At 54.7% G+C, this 22089-nt stretch overlaps 1 protein-coding gene across 3 annotated transcripts; it reads left to right on the top strand.

Moving 5' to 3' along the window:
- The first annotated feature begins 1928 nt into the window (after positions 1-1928).
- PICK1 (protein interacting with PRKCA 1) lies at positions 1929-20150 on the top strand. 3 transcript variants are annotated; one of them, XM_023222196.2, is made up of 13 exons: positions 1929-2205; positions 2524-2621; positions 4026-4137; positions 9383-9511; positions 12129-12195; positions 13447-13536; positions 15253-15306; positions 16100-16162; positions 16897-17030; positions 17418-17510; positions 18206-18256; positions 18744-18888; positions 19316-20150. In XM_023222196.2, the coding sequence occupies exons 2-13, from the start codon at positions 2581-2583 to the stop codon at positions 19582-19584; spliced, it is 1248 nt and encodes a 415-aa protein (XP_023077964.2). In that variant the 5' UTR covers positions 1929-2205; positions 2524-2580; the 3' UTR covers positions 19585-20150. The 3 variants fall into 3 exon arrangements, with proteins under 3 accessions (XP_023077964.2, XP_023077962.2, XP_023077963.2); XM_023222194.3 differs by having other exon boundaries at positions 2026-2356; XM_023222195.3 differs by having other exon boundaries at positions 2027-2258.
- The last annotated feature ends 1939 nt before the right edge of the window (positions 20151-22089 follow it).

Here is a 22089-nt window from a genome sequence, read left to right on the forward strand (position 1 = left end):
GGTGGAGTTTCTAATACAGTCCCGACAAGAGTGGGGGCTGAGAAAGCCTGCCCCCGGTGCATCTGCTGGGAGCGACTTTTCTAGGAGTGGAAGGGCAATAGGCGGGGCACGGGCATGTGGGGGAGGGGGGGCGCTCCGCAGGTGCCACCAGGTAAATCTTGGTCTCCTCGGATTGACATCACCTGGTGCATGCCTGATTAATCTGCACCTTCCCGGGCGTCAGCTGCATTCTCGCACACACGGGAAGAGTTGGTGGTGAAGAAGAACCCGGAAGTGCACCATCCTGCCTCCGTTCGTCCAAACAGGTTTGGAGACCGCTGCCTTTTTTTTTTTTTTTTTTCGAGACGGAGTCTTGTTCTGTCGCCCAGGCTGAGTGCAATGGCCTGATCTCAGCTCACTGCAACCTCCCTCTCCCATTTTCAATTCTCCTGCCTCAGGCTCCTGAATAGCTTGGATTACAGGTATGCGCCACCGCCACCGCACCTGGCCTCAGACTGCTGCTTTGTTTGTTTGTTTGTTTGTTTTTTGAGTCGGAGTCTTGCTCTGTCGCCCGGGCTGGAGTGCAGTGGCCTGATCTCAGCTCACTGCAAGCTCTGCCTCCTGGGTTTACACCATTCTCCTGCCTCAGCCTCCCAAGTAGCTGGGACTACAGGCGCCCGCCACCTCGCCCGGCTAGTTTTTTGTTTTTTGTTTTTTGTTTTTAGTAGAGACGGGGTTTCACCATGTTAGCCAGGGTGGTCTCGATCTCCTGACCTCGTGATCCGCCCGTCTCGTCCTCCCAAAGTGCTGGGATTACAGGCTTGAGCCACTGTGCCCGGCCAACTGCTGCTTTTTGAAACCAAAATTCTGGCCTGGAAACAGAGCTTGGTTTTTCCAGCCCTCGCCCTGCCGCTATGATACCAGAGGAAGAGGCTTCCCTGGCCCTCAGTTTCCTTGCCTGCACAATGTGGCTGGCAAGACTTGGTCTCCTCTCACAGGGTGATGGTGAGCTTTAAAATCCTGTGAAAGTGATCTGACTGGAGAGCAGTGGACAGTGGGAAGATTGTTGCTGTCACGGCATTCTGCACATCTGTCCAGACTCAATTAGCCACCTAAGGAGAGAGTAGGGTGGGGCTTCCATCGGCCGTGGGATATGTGGACAATCATCCTTCTATATCTTTCCTCCATGGCTCCTGGGGCAGCTGGGGAAGCAAGTTGGATGGGCCTGGCCCCATGCTGCCGGATGAGGTGGATGCCTGGCTGTGGCTCTAGGAGAGCTAACCTCCCTCAGGGAACCCACTTTACACAGTAGCAGTGGCAGCAGAGGCTGGCGAGGAGACAAGATTCGGACTCTTCAATTGGGGAGCACTGAGAGCATTTCCCGAGCCTCAGGTACGTGGGGACCGTGACCCTCCTTGGGACCCCAGTTGGGCTGCTCCTCGGGACTAAGGAAGGAGGAGGGGGTGTGAGAAACCTTTCACCATATACCATAGAAAGCATTTACCTCAATGGCCTTAGTTTACCTATGGGGAAACTGAGGCACATAAAGGGAAGGGAGTATGTCCAGTCTGTCCTTAATAGTAAGACCTACTGAATACACCTCTCCTGGCTCTCTGTTTAGTGTTTGGACATTCAAAGACCCCTAGACTAGGCGGCGGGAGTTTCAGGGCCACGATCCAGATCTTATACCAACTGTGTGTGGCCCCGCACAAAATCACTCCTCGCTCTTTGGCACTTAAGTTGGCGAAACTGGGATGGGCTGGGACCTCAAAGGGCCATTCTAGTAGGGGAGTCACAGGCCCAGGTGGTGAAGGGGTGAAAGGGCATGTCTCAGGGTTTATAGTCCACTGAGCCTTGCCGGAGGTAACCCCAGTTCAGGGATGCTTTCGTTGCCATGGCAACCGCTGGGTCGGCGCGGGCCCCTGGTGCGGCTGAGGAAGTTGGGACAAATCCTGCCCTTCCCAAGATGGCGGCGGCAGCAGGGCAAAGGGCGGGGTTAGACGCTGTCAGCCTGTCCAGACCTTTCCTCTGTTTTCGCTTGTTCCTACTAACGGCGAGCTTCCGCCAATACTTGTTCTTGTTCTTGGTTCCGAGCGTCCCGAGAGCCGGGAAGGGAAGGATCGTCTGCAGGGATTGGAGCAAATATCCAGTGTGGGGAAAGGCGGGACTTCCGCGTCCTGCCGGAAGTGACGTGACAGTAGCGGCCACCGCCAGGTGGAACGGCAGGTGCGTTCAGGTACCAGCCTGGCCCGGACGCGGTTGTGGGACCAACGCTTCCGGTGAGCGACAGAGGCAGCTCCCCAGGGCCTGGAGACCCGTGGGGCGGGCTCTGGGATCTGAGCCTATCGCCCTGGCCTGGAGTTCCCCTTTGTACCCAGTAAGAATCACCTACCCAGCCCCCCACCCGGAGACTGCCCCATCCCACTCCAGAAGGGAAGAGGAGGGCCCTGCTGTCCCGTATGAGGGTGGTGGAGGGAGGGGTGGCGTTGGCATTTATGCACTTCTGTTCCCTAAATCCTATGCTCCTTTCTCTCCCGGATCCAGTTCCCCATTCCCCTACCGAGCTGGGCAGTTAGCCAGCCCACTCCAACTCTCGGAACCATGTTTGCAGACTTGGATTATGACATCGAAGAGGATAAACTGTGAGTATTTTATTCCCCCAAGTTCCAGCGGTATAGGAGCCACAAGTTCCTCATTTCCCTGGACTTCCCAGTCCCACAAAGCCTTGCTTCTCAGCGGTGGATCAGGTGTTGTACTGAAGCAGCAGTGGACCCTGCTCTCCCAGGAGCTCACTATTTGTAGGGGCCTGTGGACAGTTAAAAGGATAATCACAGCTCAGTGCCATAAGGCCACTATTAGCATGACTTGGTGACAAGAAGAGCAAAGCAGATGGAGCAGTGCTTCTGCTGAGGTGGTCAAGGAAAGCTTCATGGAGGAGGTAGCAATTGAACCAGGTTTTGAAGGTTGAATAGGAATATTGTGGACACACCTTCCTTCCCAACATAGATCATTAGTAGGACAGATTTTCAAAAATTAGATTTGTCTTCCCGTTAGAATATATCCTCTTTCAGATCAGGGAGTGGGTGCAATGCCTTGCTTTGTGCTCAGCACTTAGTAAGGGGCTTGACGTCAGTAGGTTGTTAGCAAAGTTTTTTGAATGAATAAGTGAATCAGCGTGAGTACTTATCATAAAACACCAGTCAATGCTAATTTATAGTGGAAACTAAGAGGTAATTGAGCAGTTGAGAGGTGGGAGGTGGACGGTTTAATAGAGGAAGACTCCTTGGAGTAGGTGGCCATCATATTCCATAGATGCCTGATAAGGTGACAAGGACAGAACCTGGCTCAAATCTCAGAGATCGAATAAATGAAAGGGAAAGGAGACCTGTTTTTATGGAGTGTCTGCTGTGGACCGGGTTGCTGTTAGCGCCCTCCATGCATGGTTAGAAGAACTCTGATAAGGGTGCTTATCCCCATTTTATGGATGAGGAAATTGAGATGCACAGAGGGTGACTTACCCAAGTCCCATAGCTGGCTGGGCGCGGTGGCTTAACGCCTGTAATCCCAGCACTTTGGGAGGCTGAGGTGGGCGGATCACCTGAGGTCAGGAGTTAAAGACCAGCCTGGGCAACATGGTGAAACCCCGTCTCTACTAAAAATACCGAAAATATTAGCCAGGCATGGTGGCAGGTGCCTGTAGTCCCAGCTACTCCGGAGGCTGAGGCAGGAGAATCACTTGAACCCCGGGAGGCGGAGGTTGCAGTGAGCCAAGATTGCGTCATTGCACTCCAGCCTGGGCAACAAGAACAAGACTCTGTCTCAAAAGAAACCAAGTTCTGTAGCTGATAAATGGCAGAGCTGGCGTTTGATCCCACATCTGCTTAACTCCAAGAGCTGTGCATGTTCCAGCACAAAATGTTGTTTTGTTCAAGGGAGGGAGAGAAAAAGCTGGGCAGCCAGTGGAGCCCCTCAGGAGTTTTGGAGGGCCCACCCCCTCCAGTCATCCTTCCACCAGGAGAGTCAGCCTCGCTTGCTTTTCTTTCTAGCGGAATCCCAACTGTGCCTGGGAAGGTGACCCTGCAGAAGGATGCTCAGAACCTGATCGGGATCAGCATTGGAGGAGGGGCCCAGTACTGTCCCTGTCTCTACATCGTCCAGGTATTGGGCGCTTTGGAGGGGGGCACAAGGTACATCCCTACTTGGGCATGACAAAGGCAGGTTCATTTCTCCACGCTGCATAGCTGACTCCTTCTCATTCTTGAGGTCTGACCCTCTCAGAGGGGCTTTCTGATCACCTGCACTGCATTGGTCTGCCCTGTCTTCTCCCCATGTCACTCTGTTTTTTTCCTTCTCGGCACTTAGTACTTGTTATTTGCCCTCTGTCTAGTAGAGGAGACTCTGCACTGAGGGCAGTGTCCTGGTTTGCTTTTTCACTGCAGTAAGCACCAGGTACAGTGCCTGGCACATAGTGGACATGCAATAGAAATTGACTATTGAATCAACAAAACTATCAGCCTTGGGTACTAGCCAAAATGAAGTGTCATAGGAATATGATGAAATAATGGCCTGAGTTCAAATGCAAGCTTCTTCCCTACTTACTAGCAAGTTACTTAACCTCTTTGGGCCTCAGTTTCATCACCTAGAAAGGCGGGATTTAAAACATGTAGACATAATTGTCTCTGGGTTCCTTTGAAAAGTCAATAAAACAACATAACACACTAGCACTTAAGAAATGTGCATTGGCCGGGCACAGTGGCTCACGCCTGTAATCCCAGCACTTTGGGAGGCCGAGGTGGGTGGATCACGAGGTCAGGAGTTCGAGACCAGCCTGGCCAACATGGTGAAACCCCGTCTCTACTAAAATACAAAAAATTAGCTGGGCATGGTGGTGCACGCCTATAGTTCCAGCTACTCGGGAGGCTGAGGTAGAAGAATCGCTTGGACCTGGAATGTAGAGGTTGCAGTGAGCTGAGATCACGCCATTGCATTCTGTGCATTCCAGCCTGGATGACAGAGTGAGACCCTGTTTCAAAAAAAAAAGAAAAAAAAGAAACATGCATTAAGCAGTAGCTGCTGTTATTTTCCAAGCAGCTGTATATTTTCCAGATGCTCTACCAGTGGTGAGGAACACTCTTGTGTCTCTTGTAGAGGAAGCTGCGCTGGTGATATTCTGTCCACTGTAACTCAGGAGTGGTGACAGACCTGCTGTGGCGCCTCCTTCACTGTGTGGCTCATCCAAGTCAGTGACCTTGCTGTAGCCTTGGGAAGACCCGTTCTAACCCTCTCAACTGGGTAGCCACTGGTGGCAGAAGGGAAACTGGCCTCTGTGAGGATCTTGCTAAGGAGTCATTTGTAGGCTTCGAAGACAGATTCCCAGGATTGACCTGGTCTTGCTTCTGCTCACAGTGCTGCCTCTTTCATGAGCCATTTGGCCTCCTGTGACCCAGGAGGCAGTAGCAAGGCCTCCCCCCTGTAATCCCAGCACTTTGGGAGGCTGAGGCGGGCAGATCACCTGAGGTGAGAAGTTCAAGACCAGCTTGGCCAACATGGTGAAACCCTGTCTCTACTAAAATACAAAAAGTAGCCAGGCGTGATGGCGGGTGCCTGTAATCCCAGCTACTCGGGAGGCTGAGACAGGAAAGTTGCTTGAACTCAGGAGATGGTGGTTGCAGCGAGCCGAGATCATGCCACTCTACTCTAGCCTGGGCGGCTGAGTGAGACTCCGTCTCGATAATAATAATAATAATAATAATAATAATAATAATAATATCGATTTTTTAAAATTCAATTTTGTTTTTATGAAAGTACTATGTGACTTGCCTCTACAGAGTCAAGAGCATTAGAAGTCCTGTGTTAAATAATAGCAAGCCACTGCCCTTCCCCTGCACACCTCATCCGGCTTTCTCTGTTTCTTCATGCGTGGGCTTCCATTTTTCTCAGTCGTCTCACTGTGTCGCCCAGGCTTGAGTGCAGTGGTGTAATCATGGGTCACTGCAGCCTTGACCTCCCCACACTCAGATGGTTCTCCCACCTCAGGCTCCAAGTAGCTGGGATTACAGGCACGTGCCACTAAACCTGGCTAATTTTTGTGTATGTTTTGTAGAGACGGGTTTTGCCATGTTGCCCAGGCTTGTCTCAAACTCTTGGGTTCAACTGATCCACCAGCCTTGGCCTCCCAAAGTGCTGGGATTACAGGCATGAGCCACCACTCTCAGCCTATCCTGTTATTTCTTGATCTATCACCTGTAAATATCTATTGACTTTGCCTCGTCCGGTAGATGAGAATTTAGTTCTTCCCTTGACCAGTCTGTTTCCTCTCATCCCACCTTTCCAACATAGTTATTTTTCCATTTTTGGCTAAATTACTATTAGTACAACAGATATTTTGTTCAGGAAATCTTTTCCAAGTGCCTCCTAGGCTCTGTTGTAGACACTAGGGATAAAAAAGCGAAGAAAACAAAGACCCCTCTTGCGGAGCTCTCATTCTAGTCGAAACAACTCTATGTTTAACTTTCTGAGGAATCTGTGTTTCTTTTCTTAATTCAGCCTTTTCTTCTTTTTTGAGAGGGTGGGGGTAATTTCCTGTGTTGTTTTTTTCATTTTGCACTCTCCTTGTTTTCTCAGTATGTTTTCCACAATTTCCCATCTTTTTTTTTTTTTTTTGAAATGAAGTCTTGCTCGGTTGCCAGGCTGGAGTGCAATGGCTCAATCTTAGCTCACTGCAACCTCCAGCCCCTGGGTTCAAGTGATTCCCCTGCCTCAGCCTCCCAAGTAGCTGGGATTACAGGCACATGCCACCATGCCTGGCTAATTATAGTTTTAGTAGAGACAGGGTTTCACCATGTTGGCCAGGCTGGTCTTGAACTCCTGACCTCAAGTGATCCGCCTGCCTCCACCTCCCAAAATGCTGGAATTACAGGCGTGAGCCACTGTGCCTGGCCCCATCTTCTTCAGTCTGTTTTCTGCCCTGTAGTTTCTCCCCTTTGTGCCCTCCCCCTGCCCCTCCTCTTTGGATTCCCCCATCTTGGGGGTCCCTTTCCTGGTTTACTCCCTGATCTCCCATGGAGAATATCCTGCTGTAGCTTTCTGAGAAAGGGCACGTGGGATGTCAATTTTTTGAGACCTCAGGTCTGCCTGATTTGGTCATTGTGGTTCCCATATTCCTTTCAGTTGACATTTTGGCTCATCAGATTCAAGAATGAATGTCAAGGTTGACAGTAATTCCTGTGTGAAGCGTGATGGCCTTGTCACATTATCCTTTGCTGTCACATGGCTATTGCCATTCTTATTTGTGAGCCTTTATTTGTGATGTGTTTTATTTCCGATCTGTGAGGACTTTGAGGACCTTCTTTTTGTCTCTGGTGTTGGGAAGAGTCGTGATGATAGCTGCAGGCACAGGCTTTTTTTTATTGTGCCAGATCCTCAGAGGGTGATGTCATTGGGAACACCGTGTCTTTCTTGTCATGTATCTTGATGATGACATCCTGCTTTCTGTATTCTCTGTTCTGTTTTTTTCTATTTTTTTTATTGTGGTAAAATTTACCATCTTAACTTTTTTTTTTTTTTTTTTGAAACAGGATCTTGCTCTGTCGCCCAGGCTGGAGTGCAGTGGCACGATCACGGCTCAACCTCCTGGGCTCAAGCCATCCTCCCACCTCAGCCCCCTGAGTAGCTGGGACTACAGGCACACACCACCATTCCTGGCTCATTTTTGTATTTTTTTTTTTTTTGGTAGAGGCAGAGTTTTGCCATATTGCCCAGGCGATCTTCCCACCTCAGTTTCCCAAAATGCTGGGATTACAGGTGTGCACCACCATTCCCAGCCCTTGGTCTAGTTTTGAATTAGATTGTTTGGTTTTTGTTGTTGAGTTTTAGGAATTCTCTACAAAGCATAATCAGCTAAGAAGAAAAAAAGAAAACAGAGTTTTAGGAATTCTGTATATATTCTGGATATTAATCCCTTATCAAAAATGTGATTTGCAAATATTTTCTCCCATTCTGTGGGTTGCCTTTTTACACTGTTGATAATGTTCTTTTCTTTTCTTCTCTTCTATTTTTTCTTTCTTTCTTTTTTTTTTTTTTGAGACAGAGTCTTACTCTGTTGCCCAGGCTGGAGTACAGTGATGGTATCTCAGCTCACTGCAGCCTCCCAGGCTCAAGCTATCCTCCCACCTCAGCCTCCCAAGTAGCTGGGACTACAGGCGTACACCACCATGCCCAGCTAATTTTCGTATTTTTTGTAGAGACTGTGTTTTGCCACATTGTCCAGGCTGGACGTTGTGTTTTGATGCACCAGTTTGAAAATTTGTTCTATTTATTTAGTTTTTCTTTTATTACTTGGGTCTTAGGTGTCATATCCAAGAAATTACTGTCAAATCGAATGTCGTGAAGCTTTTGGGCTAGGCATTTTTCTGAGTTTTATAGTTTTAACTTTTACATTTAGGTCTTTAATCAATTTTGAGTTAATTGTTATTATTATTATTATTTTGAGACAGAGTCTCATTCTGTTGCTTAGGCTGGAGTGCAGTGACATGATCTTGGCTCACTGCAACCTTTGCCTCTCAGGTTCAAGCAATTCTCCTGCCTCAGCCTCCTGAGTAGCTGGAACTACAGGCGCCCACCACCATGCCCAGCTAAGTTTTGTATTTTTAATAGAGACAAGGTTTCTCCATGTTGGCCAGGTTAATTTCGAACTTCTGACCTCAGGTGATCTGCCTGCCTTGGCCTTCCAGAGCGTTGGAATTATAGGTGTGAGCCACTGCGCCTGGCCTTGAGTTAATTTTTGTATATGGTGTTAGGTAGTGTCAACTTCATTTTTAACATACCATTGTTGAAATGACTGTCCTTCCCCACTGAATGTTCTTGACACCCTTGTCAAAAATCATTTGACACTGGGTGTGGTGGCTCATGCCTGTAATCCCAGCACTTTGGGAGGCCGAGGCAAGTGGATCATCTGAGGTCGGGAGTTCGAGACCAGCCTGACCAACATGGAGAAACCTTGTCTCTACTAAAAATACAAAATTAGCCAGGCGTGGTGGTGCATGCCTATAATCCGAGCTACTCGGGAGGCTGAGGCAGGAGAATTGCTTGAACCTGGGAGGCAGAGGTTGTGGTGAGCAAGGTCATACAATTGCACTCCAGCCTGGGCAATGAGAGCGAAAAAAAAAAAAAAAATCATTTGACTGTATATCTGAGGCAGGAGGATTGCTGGAGCCCAGGAGTTCAATGCCACAGTGAGCTGTGATCATGCCACTGCACTCCAGCCCGGGTGGTGTGACGCATTCTCAAAAAATGAGAGCAGAGGGTAGAGTGGAAGACAGGGCCAGGCAGTGGTCAGGTATCCTCCCAGGTTCCATCTTAACCCTCCCTTTCTTCGCCCACCACTCTCCTTATGCACTCACAGGTATTTGACAACACCCCAGCAGCCTTGGACGGCACAGTGGCAGCTGGCGATGAGATCACCGGTGTCAATGGCAGGTCAATCAAAGGGAAAACCAAGGTGGAGGTGGCGAAGATGATTCAGGAGGTGAAGGTAAGGGCTGCTGCAGAGCAGGTGTCCGGAGGCAGCCACACATGCTTCTGAGACCTCGAGGCTGCCAGAGGCCCCATCAGGCCTGCAAGGGGGTATCAGCCCTCACCGCCCCCTTCCTTGGCACATGCAGGGTTAGGGTCACACTCCAGCCTCCCTCGTCCATCCCTCATTCATTCAATAAATAGTAATTGTGCTCCAGGACTTGTGCTGAACCTTGGCAAGAGAGTGGGCAGCAAGACCACAAGGTCCTTGTGAGCTCCCGGGGAGCTGACAGACTCGGAACCATCCCTCAGGCAAGCCCATGTGTCCCAGTCAGCGCTGGAGCTGAAGCTAAAAGTCCAAGGTGATCCTACCTGGGTCAGTAGACACCCAGTAATGTCAGCCGGGTCATGCTGGGCCTGCGAGGGCTAAGAGAGAAGGAAGAGCACCCTTTCCCCATCTTGTAGGAACTTTCGGTCCCACGCAGCCTCCTGGGCTTACTGACACCCAGAGAACCCATGTCCCAGGCCAGCTGATCTTCTGCTCTATGGACCAGAGTCACACACTGTCTGCCCCTGCTTTCCCCCACCCCTGCTGCTACAGGCCCAGGCCTCTCTGCAGGGACACTCCCTCCTGAAATGGCAGGCGGCATCCTGGCCTCTCCCAAAGCGAGCATGCAGCCCCTTTGCCATTTCCTAGCGATGTGGCTGCTAGCGAGTCTCAGGAAACCAATATTGTGAAAGAACCGATGCGCAGGCGGTGCGCAGACGCGGGCGATTTAGAAGTCTTGGGGGCAGGGGTCCCCACTGTGAGTTGAGCTTGGCCAAGGGTTGTAGCCACCTCCCTCAGCCCTACTTCTGTCCTCCGGGTTCTAGCACCCCTGATAGTCCCCCTTCCTGCCTTAACCCGGGCCAGCCGCTGCTCCATCCTCTCTCCCCTTTATCCTCCTGTCCTGCTCCTGAGTGGTCCCTGCTTCTCTCCTTCCTTGCTGTAGGCAGGAATATTCTCATCCTGTACATTCTCCTATTCCAGCCCCTTTAGCCATAAGACAAATCGGGGCCTGGGGCTGGAGCTTAGAGATCTGCTGTAAAAAGGAAGCAGCAAGGCTCATTGAGACCCCAGCTGCCACTCTACACGGCCTGGGTGTCACTGCCCCAGCTGCCACTCTACACGGCCTGGGTGTCACTGCCCCAGGCGTAACCTGTTAGGCAGAGGAGCTGATCACGGGAACAGGTGCAGGGGGTCTTGTTCTGGCCGAGTTGGGTTGTGTGTGCCCTGTTCGGCAGCCCCTTCCCCCCTCCCCACCTCTGCTCGTCAGGTCCCTCCCTGTCCTCTCAGGCTTGGTCACACCAGCTCCTCAGGTTGCCCATGAGGACAAGAGCTCTTTGTGTTTGCACACAGCCATGACAAGGATGCAGCATTGGCCCAGCTCCCCTGTTTGGGTGCTGGGCAGGGATTACTCTTCCGTCTTACAGGTGTCCAGAGGTGGGGAGTGACCTGCTTGTGGTCACACAGCTGAACTGGAGCCCGGGCCCGACTCCCACTGCAGCCTGCTTGCCGTGAGCCTACAGCTGCTCCCTGTGGGTGGCCCCTGAGCACGCCTGTGTTTTATTCTGGGGGAGCAGTTCACACCCCACCTCTGACTCTGATCGTATCTCTCATTTTGGCTTCCCTTTGGGACTTGATTTTTAAATCCTGTTTTATATTTGGATGAATGTGGTCCCAAGTTCAAGGGTTTTTGGTTTGCAAGGATGAGAGTGAACACAGTAGCCTCCGTGCTCAGGGAAGTCCTCTTGGGAGAAGCCTGGGTCTCCTGAGCAGTCGTTAGAAAGTGGTTTGTGTCATTCCCTGATTTGCATCAGCCTTGGGAACTGGGGCTGCCCCTGCCCCTTCCCCTTGGTGCCCTAGCAGCAGGCACAGAGCAAGTGCTCAGATGTAGCTGTTCAATGAGTAGAGGGATTCCTGGGGATGGGGTGGTTTGTGGGGGAGGAGGGAATAATCAGTGTAGGGAAAGGACACGGCAAAGGCTTGGAGTGTGGTTTCCCTGGGGAGGGAAGAAGGAGAGCCTGACCTGGCCAAAGCACAAGACATCAGAGACCGGGCTGTGGGCCCTGTGTGCAGGCCGGGTCCCCACTGATTCCCCAGGGCTTAGATGTAGAGTAGAAACGGAGGGGTCTGGGAGCAGACAGGGTCACAAGGTGGGGCCATGTCATGGCTCTCAGCCTGGCCCCTTACTGGGGCTTGGGATTCTTTTTTTTTTTTGAGACGGAATCTCATTCTGTCATCCAGGCTGGAGTGCAATGGTGCGATCTCAGCTCACTGCAACCTCCGCCTCCCTGGTTCAAGTGATTCTTGTGCCTCAGTCTCCCAAGTAGCTGGGACTACAGGCATGCGCCACCATACCCAGCTAATTTTTGTATTTTTAGTAGAGATGGGGTTTTGTCATGTTGCTCAGGCTGGTCTCACACTCCTGACCTCAAGTGATCTGCCCGCCTCAGCCTCCCAAAGTGTTAGGATTACAGGTGTGAGCTACTGTGCCTGGCCTTGGGCTCAGGGTTCTCAGTCCAGAACAGTCTTGGCGGGGAAGGGCTCAGGGTCTGGAGCCTCCCTCACTAGCCTGTGTGTGCTGCTCTTCCAGGGGGAGGTGACCATCCACTACAACAAGCTGCAGGCGGACCCCAAGCAGGGCATGTCCCTGGACATTGGTAAGCTGGTCAGAGCAGTTACGGGTGTCCAGCAGCCTCCCTGGATGGGCCCTGGCCCAACGGAGAAGTGCCCCAGCCAGCCCTGCCCTCCCCTTTGTGGCAGGAGAATCCAGAGTTACATGGCTGTGGGCTCTGACTTCTGACCAAGCAAATCTGAAAGGCCTGGGAGGACCCCCGGTGCTCTCCCTGCATCTGTTCCTGTACTCTGTCCCTGGTTTCTCACTCCCCCGTGTTTCACCCCTACCTCCCCACTTCGGCCACCTCCTCTGGGAACTTGCTACCCTAGGGTTGTCCTTTGCAGGCCATCGCCTTGGCTTCCATGGCCCAGGGCCTCCCTCTTCATAAAGGGAGAGCAGCCCAACCCTGGCCTGGCGCCTCATGCCCTCTAGCACGACCGCACTCCTCCCTGGCCTCTCCTGCCCTCAGCTCCCAGGGACTCTGGGTCTGAACTGGAGCTCAGGCACTGGGCAGAGGGTCTGCGCCCTGGGATAAGGTCCCTCCTGTTAGAGGGGCTGAGCCTTGGTTCTGTAGAAACTTTAAGAGCTGGAGAGCGGCTTCGAGTCCTCTGGACCGGCCGCTTCACATTACGGATCAAAGCCTGAGACCCAGGGAGGGCTCTGTGGCCCCTAGTGAGCGCACACCCAGGTCTCTCAGCTCCGGAGCCCAGCAGCCCTCTTCGTACACCCTAGGGCCAGAGGCCAAGGGGCTAAGGGCAGACTGGATCTGTCCAGGAGCTTCCTCCGAAACCCTTTCGTTCCAACACAGGACTAAGTCCCCTTCCTAGGACTAAGCTGGTGAGATGTAGTCATTGAGTCTGGGCTCCGAGCTTCATGGTCATTGATGGCGCCCATGACTTTCACATAACCAGCCCAGGGGCCCCTCTTCTCCCCTTCCCCTTTATGCGACACCCTAGGTCCTGATGTGACCCAGAGGAGGGAAGAGGCCTCCTTGGCTTCCATTGGCGGGTGCGGAGCCTGGGCAGCACTGGGCTCTCAGGACCACCAGCTGATGTGCAGCAGGCCCTGGGCGAAGCCCTCCGTGTTCAACTGCCCAGACTGCCAGCACCTCTGCGAAGCAGAGGGAATAGGGCAAGGACCTAGGACCTCCCCGCTGGACATTCCCCACTTCACAGCCACCCCCAGCAGTCCTTCTGCCCCCTGTGGGATGCTCCCTGTGAATGGAGGTATGGCTGGGGGCAGGGATGGCCTCTGGGCAGCCACAGACTTACCAGGTCCTTCGTCCCCCGCTCAGTGTTGAAGAAAGTCAAGCACCGGCTGGTGGAGAACATGAGTTCAGGGACCGCAGATGCTCTGGGCCTGAGCCGGGCCATCCTGTGCAATGGTGAGTCCCTTCCCACCCAGCTTGGGCTCCGGGGACTCAAGCCCAGGTTGGGAAGACGGAAGGGGCACCATGGCTGCCCACCAAGCTATGGGTCCCGTGGGCCTGACCCTGGCCTCTGCCCGTGGAGCGGAGAAGTCACCATCTCTGCATCCCCAGAGGCCTCTCCAGCTCCTGGAGTGTCCACAGCTGTCAGCTGGGCTGTCCTAGCCAGTGTCCCTCAGGTCACAGATGGGGAAACAGACTCAGTGTGGGGAGGTGCCTCTGCCCCTGCCCTCAGCCCCCTTACCCCTCACCCCAGCACTCTCGCTGCCCACTTCACGCCTCCTTTGTCCAGGAGGTGGCGCTGCTGCCCTTGCCTCAGCAGGTCCTCCCTTCGAGGTGGCTGCCCAGGCGAGCGGGGAGGCGTGTACATGCACATTTACACACGCATGCACACATGCGCACACACTTCCCCTCCCCAGGGTGGCCAATGAAACACTCGGTCCCACTCCTACCGTCGCCAGTCCGAGTTTAAAAATAGCAGCAGCTCTGCAGTGTGCGTGTGGGGTAGATATAAATACCTCTAGAAATTGTAGGCTCAGCTGGGCACATTGGGCTTTATTGGCTAGGGAAGTGGGGGTGGGGTCTGAGCTTGTTCCAAATGGTGTACAAAAGTGGCGGCTGCTATTTTCAGCCTCCTGGTGCCTATAAATCCCTGTTACTGTAGTTACCAGCCGTTGAGATGAAATTAGAACTGGTTGTTGTGTTTTTCCCCCCAAACCTTGCAATTTCCCTGGCCTTAAATAGGGTTTCTAAAATTGAAGCTCTCATGATGTCCCATGACCCAGCTAAAAACAACAGCACGACGCTTACATGGCTCCTTTCCTGCCGGCTGGCCGGGTGCTAAGGCTCTGGGGAGCCCAGGCCTGGAGGCCACCGGGTGGCCAAAGCCTCACCAAGACCTCTGAAGTGCTCCCTTCCTCCCCTGACAGCCTGTCACACAGCTTCCTCCCTGCCCAGGGAGGCCTGAACACAGCCTCCGCTCCTCCCCGCTTCTGCTCAAAAACCCTGACCCAGGTCAGCACAGGAGACTGGGGAGCAGAGAGCGCCCAACTGCCCCACCTCTCCCCTGCAGCCCTCACCATCACACCGCTGCCCATCACCCGGCCACTGGGCTGGCTTCTCTGCTGAGCTTTGAGCCTTGAGAGCAAGGCTTGGCTCAAAGTGAGCCTGACATGGTGGCTGGCACACAGTAGGTGCTCAAGAAACACCAGTTAAACCAATGAATATGATCACCAAGGCCTCTTCCCAGTGTGAGCTCTCTCAGCCTTCCTGAATTTCCCCTTCCCTCCCCAAGTTGCATTTTCCCTTCTGAACCATCTGTGTGCTTGGGAGGCAGCGACTGCGTCCTGCCTGCGCTGGCGGCCTGGCTGCTCCATCTCCATTCCTATGGCTCCTGCCAGCCTTCCTCCCCGGCTGCCAGCAGGCTTTGTGACAGAAGTGCAGGGGCTTCGCCTGCTAGGCAGGGACCCTCCGCTGGCCATGAGCAGGGCCTAGTCATTTCCAAAACACCTTTGAACCCAGCTGACCTGAGGTGCCAAATCCCCCTCCCTGGGACCCCCGATCTTTCCCATCCTGGTTCTCCTCTGGGGCTGCCTCTCCCCTCCCCAGCCTGGCCCTGGGCCTCCTGTGGCTTGCTGAGCCCGCTGACCTCCCCTCTTCTTTGAAACCCCACAGATGGGCTTGTCAAGAGGCTAGAGGAGCTGGAGCGGACCGCCGAGCTATACAAAGGTGGGTGGGGGGTGGCCTCGTCCTGGCACTGGCTCTACCCCTGGGAGCATGCTGTCAGCAGAGTGGCAGTGGGGGTGCTGGCACTGGGAATACCAACCTACAAAATCCTAGGACCATGGGCATTCAGAGTTCTTAAAAATATATATATATACTTCTTCTGAATTTAAAAATAACTGAGGGGCCAGGCGCGGTGGCTCACGCCTGTGATCCCAGCACTTTGGGAAGCTGAGGCGGGCGGATCACTTAAGATCAGGAGTTTGAGACCAGCCTGGCCAACATGGTGAAACCCCATCTCTACTGAAAATACAAAAATTAGCCAAGCATGATGGCTCGTGCCTGTAATCAGTACTCAAGAGGCTGAGGCATGAGAATCGCTTGAACCAGGGAGGCAGTGGTTGCCGTGAGCCAAGATCACGCCACTGCACTCTAGTCTGGGCAATAGAGCAAGACTCCATCTCAAAAGAAAAAAATCTGACACTCATAAAAATTCAGAGAATAGCACCTGTAAACATGGCAAGAGTCCCCCAGAATCCCATGCTGTCCCAGGGCTAAAGCCCACAGCAGGCTGTGTGCCCCTGCATCTTACAAAATCCTGGTGCCCCGTCTGATGGGGCTGCTCACGGGGTAGGTTGGACTGAGCTTTTACCCCTGGGCCGTGGTTGGGTGGTTGGGAAAGGCTGTGTACCAGGGCCTAGCAGAGGCCTTAGGTGGGGTGGGCAGTTGGAGGCCTTGCCCTGGGCCAGTGTGGTCCCCACCAAGCGTCCCCATTTCCATCACTCGGTCTCTCCCACAGGGATGACGGAACACACCAAGAACCTCCTACGGGCCTTTTATGAGCTGTCGCAGACTCACCGGGGTAATGGCATCCCCCAAACCTGTAGCGTGACCCTGGGCAGTCCCTGGGGCCTCTCACTCCCGTGCTGAGGTGGGTCAGACCCACAGCGCCTGACCTCAGGCCAGCTCTGGGCTGGGCCTGGTCCCAGGTGCTGGGATTTGTGATGGGCCTGCAGGGAGCGTCTAGATTAGCTGGCCTCTTAAGAGCCGCAACGATGGACAGGCCTCACCCTGTCTTCACACTGCCACTGGCAGTGCACAAGGCCCTTGCTTATTTATATTTCTGACAAACCTGTAACTCTGGGCAGGCCGACTGCAGCTGACCCCAGCTATCTGCAGAAAATGAAGCCCAGACTGAGGAAAGGGCCACACGGCTCCCGAATGGTGGAGCTGGTGTTCCAATCCAGGTGTCTAGACTCGGACCAGTGTTCTGCCTCAGGCGACACCACCTCCTCAAACCTTGGCCCAGCCTTCTCTCGCTGGTCCCTCTGGGGAATGAGGGCCAACTCCCTTGGTGTGTACACTCAGGACTTTCGGGAGAAGAGACCAGCTCTTGGAGGTGTCAGTTCAGTTTCCTCCGGGTGTAGACTCAGCTCCTTCAGGGGGTTTAGACCAGCTCTCTTGGAGGTGTAGACCCTGTGCAGACATTGGCCTCCAGCCTGCCAGGCCTGCTGCCCTGCTTCTCCCCAACAAATCCCTGGCTTCTCCATTAGGGGGCCAAGTAGGGGCAGCCTTCAAGGCAAACTTGTCCTGCAGCCTTTGGGGACGTGTTCTCTGTGATCGGGGTGCGGGAGCCTCAGCCAGCTGCAAGCGAGGCTTTTGTGAAGTTCGCCGATGCCCACCGCAGCATCGAGAAGTTTGGCATTCGGCTTCTGAAAACCATCAAGCCGGTAGGTCCTGTTGAGCACGCGTGTGTCTGGCATGTGGGGGTGGGGAGGGGAGAGTGTGGCTTGCAGAGAAGGTCCGATGCTGGAGTCCTGTGCCTGGGTAGAGCCTCTGGCTCGGTCGCCCACACAGTGGACTGTGGGTGAGTCACTGCGCCTCCTTGGGCCTTGCCATTGACCTCTGGGTGGGCTTCTGACCCTGGCTCGCCACTGAGTCACAGCTTGCCCTGGGCCTGGCACTAGTCTTCTCATCCTTGAGAGAGACAAGGGATTAGGGAGCACTGTCCGGCTCTGACGGTTGAGTCCACCAGCAGGGGTGATGCATCAGTGCCATTCTTGTCACCCTGGCACTCCCTGCCGTGACAGCCTCAGCATGTACCCACCTTCTTCCAGATGCTGACGGACCTGAACACGTACCTCAACAAAGCCATCCCAGACACTCGCCTCACTATCAAGAAGTACCTGGACGTGAAGTTTGAGTACCTGGTGAGTAGTCCAGGTGCCCAGGCTGCTAGGGCGAGCGCTCACTCTGGAGATCTGCCCCACTTCAGTCAGCCACGCGGCAGCGAGCGAGGCTAGCCAGAGCCGACAGCATGTCTGCTCGAAGCGTGGGCCCAGGGGCCCAGGGAGGTGCATCCGAAGCCCTGATGCGCTTGCACAAAGAAGCATCTGAGAGCCTGGGGTGGGCACGGCTCTTGCTGTGTGCACTCTGACCCCTTGGGATTTGTTGCCTTTAAACAATGGGTTAGACTAGGTGAGTGAGTGTAAAGTGGGTGTCAGTGAATGTTCGTGAGTTTTACATTTAATTATTCTATAGTCAAATGAATTGAGAGAAAATGCTCCATTAAGCAAGCCAAGTTTCCTTTGCTGCAGGACTTTTCAGAGCTTTTGATAGGCCTATGTGCAGTGTGAATTTTCAAGGGTCTTCCTAAGCTTCTTTAATGACAGACCCCTTTTTTCCCAGAGCATCTCTTGGGCCTTGAGTTTGGTCAACTCTGGGCCGCCTAAGCCTCAGGCCCTGGTCATCCCCCAGCCTCATGCCTCAGTCACCTGCTGCTGCCCTCTCTGGGACTCCCTGAACACCTGTGCCGGCCTCTCCCGATGTGGGTGGGTGATGGGGGGTGGAGCTGGGGGCCTGGGGTAGGGGTAGCCAGTTTGACAGCCTCACCTGTCCCACACAGTCGTACTGCCTGAAGGTGAAGGAGATGGATGACGAGGAATACAGCTGCATTGTGAGTGTTGGAGGGGGTGGGGGGCTCCTACCTTCCCCCACCTGATCTGCCAGGGATAGCAGGTGGCTCAGGCCAACCTGGGAGAGACCTGGGGGACTTGGCTGGACTCTGGTTCCTGGTGATTTGGGGCCACCCTCCCCAGTCCCCCTGGGCCTCGGGGTGCTGGGCACCTGGCCAGGGAACGACTTCCTCAGTCTGGGGGGCTCTTGGAGGGAAAATCGGATTTTCTTCACTCCTACGAGGCACTTTTAAGTTTTTGATGTTTTTGCCGTCGGGATCCATCTTGTGGCCAATGTTCATTGAATGTGGCAGAGGTGTGGGTTTGGTGTTTTCCTCTCTTCAAAGCTATCACTGAGTGCTTCTAAGGAACACTGAAGTCTCAGAAGTGAGGTCTCAGGAATGAGGAACCGCCGTGGCTTTGAAAGCGTGGTGGGGTGCGGGGCGAGGCTGTCCCTGAGCAGGCCCTCCTGTCCCACCCCCGCCCCAGGCCCTAGGCGAGCCCCTTTACCGGGTGAGCACCGGCAACTACGAGTACCGCCTGATCCTGCGCTGCCGCCAGGAGGCGCGCGCCCGCTTCTCCCAGATGCGCAAGGACGTGCTGGAGAAGATGGAACTGCTGGACCAGAAGCACGGTGAGCGCCGCCCTCCTCCCCGTCCGCTCTCCATTTCAGAGGTGGGAAAACTGAGGCCCAGAGGGGTAAGGTACTCACCTGAGGTCTCAGGGCCAGGCCACAGCCCAGATGTGAACCCCCTCCAGGAGCCCAGCCAGCTGCCCAGAGTCTGGCCTTGGTGGGACTGGCCTGTGCATGTGGGCTCCGTGGGCGGCCGTCCATGATCCATTTACCCTGCAGCCTCCTGCGTTCCCTGAACTGGGAGCTGGGAGGCCCCGGGCTGGGCAGCCCCTGCCTCCGCCCCTTGCCGGGTCCTGAGGGCTCAGGGAAGTGCCCGAGTGGGAAGCCCAGAGGAGACCAGAGGTGGGCCGGGTGGGCTGGGAGAGTCTCCTCCCTGAGGCAGGCAGCCAGAGCCCACTGCTGCCTGTCTCCCCACCTCCCACCCCAGTCCAGGACATCGTGTTCCAGCTGCAGCGCCTCGTGTCCACCATGTCTAAGTACTACAATGACTGCTACGCGGTTCTGCGGAATGCTGACGTCTTCCCCATCGAGGTGGACCTGGCGCACACCACGCTGGCCTACGGCCTCAACCAGGAGGAGCTCACAGATGGGGAGGAGGAGGAGGAGGAGGAGGACACGGCAGCTGGGGAGCCCTCCAGGGATACACGAGGGGCTGCTGGGCCCTTGGACAAGGGTGGAAGCTGGTGTGACTCCTGAGTGCCCTGCGGGTATGGCGCCGGGGGCAGGGTGCATGGGAGGACGGAGCCTGGGAGCGGGGCAGGCCGCCAAGCAAGGGGGCGACGCATAAAGGCCTGCTGGCTTGGGGCACCTGCCTCCCTGCTCCTCTGTCCTCTCACAGTGAACCTGGGCTCCTGCCCAGGACAGGCACCAGGGTCATGGCCTGGGACCCGGACACTGGCCCCTCCGCCCTCCCTCCCCTCCTGGCTCCCCGGCAGAGGGAGAGCTTGGTCTCTGGACCTGCCTTAGGAAGGAGAAGGGAGGGCAGGAAGGAAAAGAAGGGACTTAGAGGTGGCAGGAGTCCGGGCCCTGCTCCTTGTGGGCACTCGCACTGCCCCCGGAGCCTGCCGGGAGTGGGGCCGGCAGTGGACAGCTGAGGTTGGGGCCAGTGTCTCCTGGGCACCCTTGCCTCATCCCAGACCAGCCGGTCCAGTCCCCATCACACCTCCGCGGCCTTTATTTATTCTCTTCCCCCAGCTTGGCCACTTCTCTGAAGGAGGGCTGGGCTCTGGGCCTGTATCGAATAAACAAACCTGGATGGCGCAGTGGTCGCAGTGGCTTCAGCCCCTCCTCGTCTGCCCCTCTCCTCCACCATAGTGCCCTCGCTGTGTGTCATGTATGCCTCGCTGAAGCGTTGCAGGGCTAGCCCTGTGGTCCCCTTACCGCTGGTGATTTCAGGCTCAGAGAAAGATCCTGCCCAAGGCCACACCATGTGTGGGGACACAGTGGGATTTAACTCAGATCTGTCCTGAAGGTCTGACTTTGCCACCTGCCTCCAAAGCTTTCTGCTTTGTGGAGCCTTTTCTATCTCGCCCTCTCCACCCCCTGCCCCCAGTCTGTGACCTTTCTGTGCTTCCAACAGGAAATAAACCTTTGGGGAAGAGAAGAGCAGACATGGAGCCAGGGCGACTGAGCCCCCTAGTAGGGGAGGGTGGTAAGGGGTAAGTGCTGACTCCAGGTGCGCCTGTACTCCGGGGCGATGAGGAAAGGGCTGTGGGAAGAGAGGTGTGGAGAGAGGCCATGGGGAGTGTCTGCAGAGAGGCAGAAACAGGGCGGCCGCTTCTGCTTCTCCTGGCCAGCCTCGGCCTGGTGTGATCAGTCATAGTGGCCCTTGTCACTCTAACGTGTTCCAGTTTGGACGATGAATATGGCCATCCTGATAATGGGAGGGGGCAAGAGGGTATGCGAGGCGGGCTGAGTCCAGGATGGAAAAAGGGTTTGAGCTTTGAGCATACAGTGCTGGGCACAAACCCAAATGGGAGGCTTGGCAATGGTGGGACATAGAGGAGGGGCCGGCTGTCACCAGGAGCCCACCTGGGTCCCTGCAGAGCCATCAGACAGACCTCACCACGTCCCTGAAGGGGGCAGCCAGAGTGGAGGCCAAGGGCACAGGCTGGAACTGACAGCCTGGGTTCCTGATCGCCCTGGGCCTCAGTTTCCCTATCTGAAGGGTGGCACCTACCTCATTGGCTTGTTAGGAGACTAAATGAACATCTAGAAAGGGCTTAGAACAGGGCTTGGCACAGAGTAAGCACTCTTAAGTGTTAAAGTCAAAAGGGCTGGGCGCGGTGGCTCACGCCTATAATCCCAGCACTTTGGGAGGCCAAGGTGGGCGGATCACAAGGTCAGGAGATCAAGACCATCCTGGCTAACACGGTGAAACCTCGTCTCCACTAAAAATACAAAAAATAAGCTGGGTGTGGTGGCGGGCCCCTGTAGTCCCAGCTACTCCTGAGGCTGAGGCAGGAGAATGATGTGAACCTGGGAGGCGGAGCTTGCAGTGAGCCGAGCTTGTGCCACTGCACTCCAGCCTGGGAAACAGAGCGAGACTGTTTCAATAAATAAGTAAAATAAAATAAACAAATAAAGTCAAACGTAGTCGCTACTATAGTGGCACAGGGGAAGCCAGAGGCTGTATAAGCAGAAGCCGGCCAGGCACCTGTGAGGCTCCTCAGACCTTCCTGGGGCCTGGATGGAATATGAGGGCCAGCAGGGACCAGTGGGGAGGGGTCCTGGGCTGGGCTGGAAGGCAAGGGGAGTTTGCGGAGGGAAGGCGGCTTCCTCTGCAGGGGCCTGTTCACCACGCTCATGATTCCGAGGGAGGCAAAGAAAGCGGGGGTGTGATGTATGGGAGGAGGATAAATGCGTAGGGGGAATAGATCGCGTCTTGCCAGATTCGTGCACCTGGATCCAAGTGCAGGAGGTCAGATGTCAAAGTGTGAGGGAGATGTGGGACACTCGGTGGGGAGAAGGCAGGTGCTGGGATCAGCGGATGACCTGGCTGCCAGCAGTGTCCAGAGCAAAAGCCCCTGGCCCTGGACACCCAAGTTTATCCTCTAGTGGGAGAGATGCCCTCTGGGAAGGTGAGGGGACATGGCCACCTAGTGGAAGGCAGCAGGGCCCATGCTGTTACTGAGCGCCTGGTCCCCCCCCCACCCCCCCAGGACCCCAGGGACGGAGTCGTGTGCTCAGCCCACAGTGAGC

The sequence above is a fragment of the Piliocolobus tephrosceles genome, chromosome 19 (genome assembly GCF_002776525.5).
Source record: "Piliocolobus tephrosceles isolate RC106 chromosome 19, ASM277652v3, whole genome shotgun sequence".
In the NCBI taxonomy this organism is placed as follows: Eukaryota; Metazoa; Chordata; class Mammalia; order Primates; family Cercopithecidae; genus Piliocolobus; species Piliocolobus tephrosceles.

What these genes read in the sequence shown, in the direction of transcription:
- PICK1 (XM_023222196.2), top strand. Translation starts at nt 2,581, where the DNA reads ATGTTTGCAGACTTGGATTATGACATCGAAGAGGATAAACT. An exon ending in GACATCGAAGAGGATAAACT is followed by an intron (nt 2,622 to 4,025) that starts GTGAGTATTTTA and finishes TTTTCTTTCTAG; the next exon opens with CGGAATCCCAACTGTGCCTG. An exon ending in CCGGGCCATCCTGTGCAATG is followed by an intron (nt 13,537 to 15,252) that starts GTGAGTCCCTTC and finishes GAAACCCCACAG; the next exon opens with ATGGGCTTGTCAAGAGGCTA.